This window comes from Cucurbita moschata, unplaced genomic scaffold (genome assembly GCF_002738365.1).
Source record: "Cucurbita moschata cultivar Rifu unplaced genomic scaffold, Cmos_1.0 Cmo_Scf00013, whole genome shotgun sequence".
Classification (NCBI taxonomy): Eukaryota; Viridiplantae; Streptophyta; class Magnoliopsida; order Cucurbitales; family Cucurbitaceae; genus Cucurbita; species Cucurbita moschata.
This window is the reverse complement of record NW_019268529.1, coordinates 3,197,430-3,206,557: the sequence shown is the minus strand read 5'-3', so window position 1 is coordinate 3,206,557 and position 9,128 is coordinate 3,197,430. Positions and strand designations below refer to the sequence as shown.

Genomic DNA, 9,128 nt, shown 5'->3' with positions numbered 1-9,128 from the left:
ATGTGAAGTTTAAATAAAATAAAGTAACAATATATCAATGCTTCCATCTAACTTAAGGGTTACGAATAACATTAATGCATTTACCATACCTTCAGTCTCATAGTTGTCACTGCGATGTCGTTATCCACATAGAGATGTCTTTCCTTCACTTGAAAAGTAAGAGTACCATGTGACTTGAATATTTTAAGAAATACTCAGCAGGTAACCCCACGGTTGTGGTGGAAAAATGCAAATACATGCAATATGGTTGGACCTATTTCATAAAAAACATCATGACATGGTCTTGGCCTTCTCTTTCCAGTCCAGGTAGGGATTGTTGTGTAGTACTTCTCTACACACAACCCATGCAACCGTACATGGACCCATTAAGCAGGCTCGTTGGGCTAGCATACTTTTATGCTGTCGGACACCACATAAGGAAAAGACCCGATGATATCATGACAAACATAAATACTGTAAGGTATGTGTCTATACTATTCATAATGTGGAAGTATCACAATCCATATGACAGATAAATACTTGAGGCCCCTTAGCTTAAAATCATGATGCAAGTCAAACTTTCATTTATACATATCATAACGAGACTATGAACATCCACACGTAATTCTTGTCATATATTTCATACTTAATTTACCTGACATGGTGTGTGGAGGTTTATGCATCATAATTATCAAATATAATAAACATGATTCTACGTTACATAATCACATTATACCATAATTTATATATGTAATAACATGACATAATATAATATAATATAACATAACACAACACAACATGCCTTAACTTAGCATATCATCACGTACAAAGCATAGCATTTGCCGAACAATCATAGTCATGACACCTGTAAGGGCTATAGGGTACACATCTGTAACATTCCAAGTCCACCATTAGCCGATATTGTCCTCTTTTGGCTTTTCCTTTTGAGCTTCCCCTTGAAGCTTTAAAACGCGTCTACTAGGGGAATGTTTCTCCACCCTTGATATATTAAATTAATTAAAGTATATATATATATATATATACTAAATTAATTAAAGTATTGGGAAAAGAAAAATTAAAAAATATATATATTTATGAGGTCAATGGGAAAATATAAAAAGTAGTCCACGTGGGCTCAATGTGGACGCAATCTTACCTTTGAATTTTCCACATGAGATCCTTGAAAGTGAGTGTTTTGTCTTTATAATTTAATGATATTCAAAAAAAGAAAATTTTATATAAATAATATATTTCTTTTTATAACCATTTACCGACGTGTGATTATGACATTTTTTATATTCAATCTAACTGTTCGAATGATAAATTATTTTAGTTTGAATAACTTTTATTAAATGATCGAACCCAATATAATATAATAAAATATTTGAGTTGGATTAGTTCGAACGGTCAAAATATTAATATATAAAATAACTATTTATTTATTTTTAAATAATTATAAAAAAAATTAATGAAATAAAATGTTATTAAATAGTTATCAATTGATTTGTAAATTTAAAAATTTAATCTCAATTAAAAAAAAGAAGAATGCTGACTAGGACTCATAATATTCCTATAGATGACGACACCTAAAAAAGTCCACAAGAGTTTTTTTTATAAAAAATTTTAATACTATTTTTATTAATAAAAAAATATAAAAATCTAATAAAAATAAATAATGAAAGGAAAAGGTGGAAAGTGCTTGAGCCAACCAAATATTTGGCATATATTATATACACGTGTTTGGCTAATTTGTAGAGGAAGAAATAAAATGATTTTTCTTTAATATTAATATTATTTTTTACTAAAGTTTTTCGAAATTATTTTAACTTTAATTACCGAGCTCGAGTTCTAGTCCTTCGAGATGAACTCAAACAAGTGATCGTAGTTCGTTTTCTAAATAAATAAATTCAGTTTACACGTCGCTATATTTCATCATTTAAAGAGACGACATTGTCATGTAGTATTTGTCTTATTTTTGTAGGGTGGCTATGCGCTTGACAATGTGACATGACAATAGTGTGAGAGACTGTAACAACTCAAGCCACGACCCTAGTCCACCATTAGCATATATTGTCCTCTTTGGACTTTTTCTTTCGGGCTTCCCCTTAAGGTTCTTAAAATTTGTAACGGCCCAGATCCACAGTTAGCAGATATTGTCCTCTTTGGACTTTCCCTCTCAGGCTTCCCCCTCAAAGTTCTTAAAATGGGTCTGACTAAAAGATTAGAGATTCAAATCTTCAATATATTATAAAAATAAGGACTAAACGAGTACCAAATAAGATAATGTTTATCGATATTAACACTTAATATATACGATATGACGTAAAAGAGATATCGCTTATCTTATAGTTGAGAATTATTATAGTTCGTAGTGGAGAGCTGGCGTTAAAAATGGTCGCAAAAGTGGTTGGAATTTGAAAAAAATGGTTTATTTATTGGGTTTGATATGTTTTGTGGGGTATGAGTGTGAGAAAAAAGGTATAATCTTGGATAAGCATTGCCCACTTTCCTTAATTTCTTGTAGGCTATTGATGATGATGAGTGTATATAAGAGTCAAATAAGTGTGGTTATTGTAAAAGGGTAATCATATTTTTCCAAAAGTGATTGGTGGGTTACCCAAAAAGTTGTAGCCTTTCATTTTAATTTATGGTTGTGTGTTAGTCCATGTGTTGAATATGATTTTCGCAACAAATTATTGGTTCGGTTTGAAAAAATGTGGTTGAAAATTCTATTTGGTGTCTGGTCATATACGATAGGGTCGATGAATTAATTTGATTTATTTCGTACCTTTTGCTCGATGAAGAAATAGGAAAGTGGAAGAGGTACGGTGACACTTGAATAAAGGAATGTACATGAATGAACTGAGACCATATTTGAACGAGAGTAATCTTGTGAGATCCCACATCGGTTGGAGAGGAGAACGAATTATTCCTTATAAGGGTGTGGAAACATCTCCCTAATAGACACGTTTTAAAACCGTGAGGCTAATGGCGATATGTAACAGGGTCAAAGTGGACAATATCTACTAACGTGACTTGGGTTGTTACAACTAGTATCAGAGTCAGACACTGGACAGTGTGGTAACGAAGACGCTGGCCCCCAATTCTGTACTAATCCAAAGTTTGACCTAAAAAAAGTGGCTTTTGTGCCTAATTAATTTACGAAAAGATTATCCTAATTCAATAAATTAAGTCCGAAAAATTTGATCAACTCAATCAAATTAATTCATACAGTCGGGTTAAGTCGTGAACTTATTTGTAAATATTAATTAAATATTTTTAAAAAATAAATAAATGTTTTATGAAGTTTTTATTAAAAAAAAGAAAAGAAAGAAAAAAACTAGAATGGAGTCGAAAGTCAACTTAGCCCAAAAAAATAGTTGAAAAAGGCCCAATAAGGCCCAAATAGAGAGAGCAAATGAATCCATTGATCCTTTGGTCATGCTCGAGTCGGTGAAAAGGTGCGACCCCATTGTTTATGTTTCGAAATTAACACGGGAGCTGCTTATCTACTTACTGTATATGGAATATAAGTAAATTCTATCTCGTAAAATTATATTCTCAATTCTCTATTTTGTCAAGTTCTTAAAATGGTAGACATATTAAATCGAATATAATAGTCATTCTCACCCACATAAATCAAAGCACAAATTCTCGTAGACAAGAATTCATACAAATTCATGGTATAGAATATCCTCACTCGTATATAATATTAATCTTCTTAATTAACGTTTTATAAAAAAGATTAAATATTTCGTGATCCAGTCTCATACAAACTCATGGTATAGAATACCTTCACTCATATGTTTCTTCATGAACGACTTGAATCATTTGTATCAATTATAAAGTGAGTCATATTGAAAATATTAACTAAATAAGACACCTAACCTTATCCATATATTATAAATATTTTAGGTTATTACTTAAACATACCCTTTCATGTATCAACCACGTCCTCTTCAAAATTATACTAATAATCTTGGATCGTTAGATGCAATATATAATATTAAATTATAAATAAAGTAATCAAAATTATTATTATTTAAAAAAAAAAAAAACTAATATTTAGGCTTTCAAAGTAAAATTAATATCCTTAAAACTTGTATAAAAAAATTTACAACGTTTTGGAGATAATTTATGAGGAATAGAGAGACGATTTCTCTATATATTTGCAGTAATTTTTCTTTTAAATTGTTTTTACAAAGGTTAAAAGTGTTAATATTGCTTTCAAAATTTCACAGTTATGTATTTTTGAACTTTTTAAAAATTTGAAGGGTATTAATGAAACTTTTTAAAATTTAATGGGTATTTTGGAAATACGGTTGAAAGTTCAAGGTTGTTTAGAGTATTAATGATTTTCATCCAAAGCTAACGCTAAAGATATTTTTTAAACTCTTTTTTTAATTATTAATTTAGCCTTCACAATCGCAGTTCTGAGGCAGTGGACTTAACGATTGTGCAGCGCTGGTTCTATTTCGGCGAACAAGGTAGCCGTGTGAAAATCAGATTTTATGGACAATTATGATGAATGGTCGAGCATTGAGCTACTTTTGAGAGAAAATGTTTGAAAACAAGTTGAAAGTAAGGATTGTGAAACTCAATTGCATTGAAAACACGTGAGCAACAGAAATTCCAGTACTTAGTTGGGGAGGTTTGATGACTACTCAGTCTCCCTATAGTACATTTAGGCTATTCAGGTTCAACAGACTTAGACATACAAACAGAAAATACAATAGTAAAACAATATAACATAAAAGCAAATAAAGGGTTTGACATGACATGAATATGCAGTCAGCCCGTGATAGTTGCCAAACTAATTTTGATGGTTAAGTTAGAGAGAAAGTAGAACGGTGGAAAGTTTAAGCGAGATAATAATGACTTAGTTAAACTTACTTATTTATAATCGACTTACGGTTCTCTTTCGTATTACGTGGGTGGATCAAACCCTAGGGCTCCCTCTATTCGTTTTGGAGAGAGAATTAGGCTTTCATTAGGTCCGATCTTGGCCAACAGACTCTCGTCCCTCTTGATTAGCAACTCTAATCCTAGTATGTCGTTATTCTCAAGATTTGTAGGCAAGTTTTGATCTCGACTTAAGTAAGGTCAGCCCATAGATCATGTGTGAGGTTTCTCGAGTTCCATTTAATTTCTCGCATCATAAATGGTTTGATCAACCTCGACTAATAGATATAAAGTTTAAATAAAAAAAATAAATGGGAATTAATTAATTCTTAAATGGATGGTTGAGAGGCAAAGGTACATCAATGAAATGCTGCCGACAAATTCGTTTAGTTAATAAAATAGGCTTATCTCCTTTTATATTCTTCCCCCTCACACACTATACCAATAAATGTTTAATATAGTATATGCACATAAAATATATAATTCAAAATTATATTTATTTTATAATTTAAAATAAATACGACCTACGACCTCCTTCATATTGACTCATAATATCAACAAAAACTAAATAGGGGTGCATATGGGTTGGGTTGGAAATTTTCTTGAACCAACCCGAAGTTTTGAGTTGGTTGAGTTGGTGGCCTAAAGAACCCGAAGAGAGATCACAACTCAACCTAACTCAACCCTTTATGTTCGTATTGGGATGGGTTTGGTTGTCGGGTTGTTCTTTTTTTAATTATTTTAAAAAATCATACTTATCGACAGTTACATTAATAACTAAAATCTCATAAAATGCAAATATGAAGTTTTTACAAAATATTAATAACCCTATCTTCGGGTTGATTATGTTAATTAGGTCGTTTGAGTCTGTCAAGTTGGAATTTTTTATTTTTTATTTTAAGCATGGCCCTCAAAATCTAATTAATTTCATATTACTCTTGATTTATTTTAAAACCGACCTTAGCTCAGTTGGTAGAGCGGAGGACTGTAGTTTGTGCTAATCAGTAATCCGGATTCTTAAATTACTTGATAGAATATTTGCTAACGGTGGATCTAGATCGTTAGAAATTGTATTAGAGCCAAACACGAGGCGGTGTGTCCTAGTTAAGGACGCTGGGCCCGGAAGAGGTGAATCGAACTCTATAGAAACAAGAATGGTGCAAAGACGAACAAAGTAAAGATGTCGTAAATTTGCATTTGTTTAGAGAAAGGCAATCCACAAGCTTCAGTTCAAAAGATTGGTCCAACATTCTGTAATGGGTCAATGAAGCACTCATTTTGACTTTGATTTGGTGATGCTTTGTTCTTAAAATGTCAATCAAGCTCACCATTTTATAATATTTAAGAATATGATTTGCTTACGTGCCAAATCTACTTTTTATTTGATATTATCTTAATGTATTTTAAAAACCCTTTGTAATGGCTCAAGCCCACCGCTAGTCGATATTGTTCTCTTCGTGCTTTCCCTCTCGAGTTTCACCTTAGGGTTTTAAAACGCAACTGCTAGGAAGAAATTCCACGTTCTTATCAAGAATGTTTCATTTATCTCTCCAATCGATATGAGATCTTACAAAATGAAAGTTATTACCTATACCAACAACGTGCACCTTCATTTATATATTTGATGACTTTCTAAGAATTTTTTTTTAAGAATTTTTTTTTAGAATTTCTACCGTGAAAACAAAATATGTTGAAAGAAGCCGATAAAATCGTTCTTAATGCATTAAATTTAAAATAATAAAAAATAAATGATAGAAGAATGAAATTGAGAATTATCCTTTATGGGAAAATATTAATTACATTTTTACTCGAGAATAAATACGAAACGGCAACATTCAACGGCAGCAGGCACGCCAAAATTTCTGCGGCTGATTTGGCTCTCGAAGCTCTGAGAACGTGCCACCCAAAAACAAGAAACGGCCCCCGGAAGTCTCAATTCCAACGCCCCGCCCTTTTCTGTAACACCCATCTCCGGATTCGACCTCTAAACCCCTTTTCACCGGGGAACTCGCCGGATTCTTCATCGGGACCAAAATTGAGAATCAAAATAGAGTCCGTTGATTTGGGTGTGAGCGGGTATGGTGGAGCATTGAGCGATTAAGATGAGTGGTTTTGAGGGGAAGAAGAAATGGGGAATTTGTAGAGTTAGGAATCGCATTCACCGGCGCCGCCATGGACGTGGTACCTGGGTCGGTGGGCACCGGCGGCAGTTTCTCTTTAAGACTGGGCCAGACTGTGTTTTCTTCCGCTTCGCTTCTTTTCATGTCTTTGGGTATTGAGTTCTACAGCTACACTGCTTTCTGGTGATTCCCTTTTCCCCCTTTTCTTTGGATTGCTTTTTTTATTCTGTTTTTGGTGGTTTGTATGATCCATGGAAGATGAGTTAATTGACTTGAAAACCTCTGAAATTAAGCCTTGATGGGATTTGGGTTTGTGTTCGTGTTCTTGAGATGAATGAATGTGAAGAACCTACTTGATCCTTGTTAGGATCTGTGAAGCTTTTGAATGTTCTGTTTAAGGCAACTAGTTTTGATAACGCTTGTAGGTAATATGCACATAACTTATTGGTTGAAGCATAAATTTAGTGTTGAACCTTGAGGTGTGAGTATATTTAGTATGTCATCTATGGTAGTATGCTCTTTTGTTTCTCTCCCTTTTGTGGTGGTCTTCTCTTGCTGACTTCATTGAGATTTGCCACCAAACACCTCCTTTGGATCTATCTGCAATTCTGTTGTTTCAAACTTGAGTTATATGCAAAAACAAGCTCATTCAGAAGATTTTCATAACTTTGTCCTAGGATTTGACTCGAAAGAAAACGGATCGAAGTTTATGGAATAGGTTATTCCAGATATGTAGGTGATGTGTGAGATTCCATATTGGTTGTGCTTTATAAGGGTGTGGAAACCTCTCCCTAGTTGATGTGTTTTAAAAACCTTGAGAGGAAGCTCGAAAGGAAAAGTCCAAAGAGGACAATATTTGCTAGTGGTGGGCTTGGGCTATTACAAATGGGCGATGTGCCAGCGAAGACCAAAGGAGGGTGGACATGAGGGGTGTGCTAGTGAGGAGGCTGCGCCTCGAAGGAGGTAGATATGAGGAGTGTGCCAGTAAGGAGGCTGAACCCTGAAGGGGGGTGGACACGAGGGGTGTGCTAGCGAGGAGGCTGAGTCCTGAAGGGGGCTGCACTGAGGGGTGTGCCAGCAAAGACGTTGTGCCTTGAAGGGGCGTAGATTGGAAGGTCCCATATCGATTAGAGATAGGAACGAGTGTCAGCGAGGACGTTGGGCCCGAAGGGGGGTGGATTGTGAGATCCCACATCAGTTGGAGAGGAGAACAAAACATTATTTATAAGGGTGTAGAAACCTCTCCCCAGTAGACGCGTTTTAGAAACCTTGAGGGAAATTCCGATACAGAAAGCCCAAAAAGGACAATATCAGCTAGCGGTGGGCTTAGGCTGTTGCATGATCCGTACATTTGGTTTAAAGTAAAATAGTCCACGAGATTATCCGAACTCGGCCGTCTATTTGTTTATCTTATAGGCTACTCTTCTAAGGATTCCATGATTTTGCTTTGGATATTAATCTTTCCATTGTTGTACATCAATGCAGCTACCTTGTGACAGTAATGGGTTTGGTCATACCCTGGAGCTTCACCTTAGCATTGGTTGATGGCTATTCAGTTCTCGTAAAATGTCCTCTTCGACAGCCCGGAATCCTCACGATCATCATCGTCGGAGATTGGGTAAGTACTTCTTCTTGAATGCCATTAAACTTTCAGTTTCATGATGCTCTAGTTTTGGTATTCAAACCATTTGAACAACAGGTGCTCTCACTTCTTACACTGGCTGCTGCTTGCTCGACGGCGAGTGTCGTCGACATACTTCTTCATTCAGACAGTTCGTATTGCCCGTCGAAGCTGTGCAGGAGATATCAAATATCTGCTGCCATGGCCTTCTTGTCATGGTTTTTGTCTTTTGCTTCTTCTCTTTTCAATCTTTGGTTACTTCCATCCTTATAGTGTTCATAACTCCTAACCTCTAATTTGCTGAAGCTATGTATCCATAGGCTTGTACACTCATTTTGTTCTGAATTAGAAATTTGTACACTTGTTTTGTTCTCAAGTTGGATGAGATTTTTAGGCGGGTTCAAAAAAATTCAATGATCCGAACGACCCAGACTCAAAAAAAAAAAAAAAAAAAAAAAAAAAAAAAAAAAAAAAAAAAAAAAAAAAAAAAAAAAAAAAAAAAAAAA

At 34.4% G+C, this 9,128-nt stretch overlaps 1 protein-coding gene across 1 annotated transcript; it reads left to right on the top strand.

Moving 5' to 3' along the window:
* The first annotated feature begins 6,714 nt into the window (after positions 1–6,714).
* On the top strand, positions 6,715–9,013 carry LOC111451131 (CASP-like protein 5C1). The gene is made up of 3 exons (XM_023091416.1): positions 6,715–7,184; positions 8,487–8,619; positions 8,701–9,013. The coding sequence occupies exons 1-3, from the start codon at positions 7,054–7,056 to the stop codon at positions 8,893–8,895; spliced, it is 459 nt and encodes a 152-aa protein (XP_022947184.1). The 5' UTR covers positions 6,715–7,053; the 3' UTR covers positions 8,896–9,013.
* Positions 9,014–9,128: the final 115 nt, after the last annotated feature.

Excerpts from the sequence above, each read along its gene's own strand:
- LOC111451131 (XM_023091416.1), top strand. The coding sequence starts at position 7,054 with ATGGACGTGGTACCTGGGTCGGTGGGCACCGGCGGCAGTTTCTCTTTA. Across the intron at positions 7,185-8,486 it reads TACAGCTACACTGCTTTCTG|CTACCTTGTGACAGTAATGG; the intron begins GTGATTCCCTTT and ends ACATCAATGCAG. Across the intron at positions 8,620-8,700 it reads TCATCATCGTCGGAGATTGG|GTGCTCTCACTTCTTACACT; the intron begins GTAAGTACTTCT and ends TTTGAACAACAG.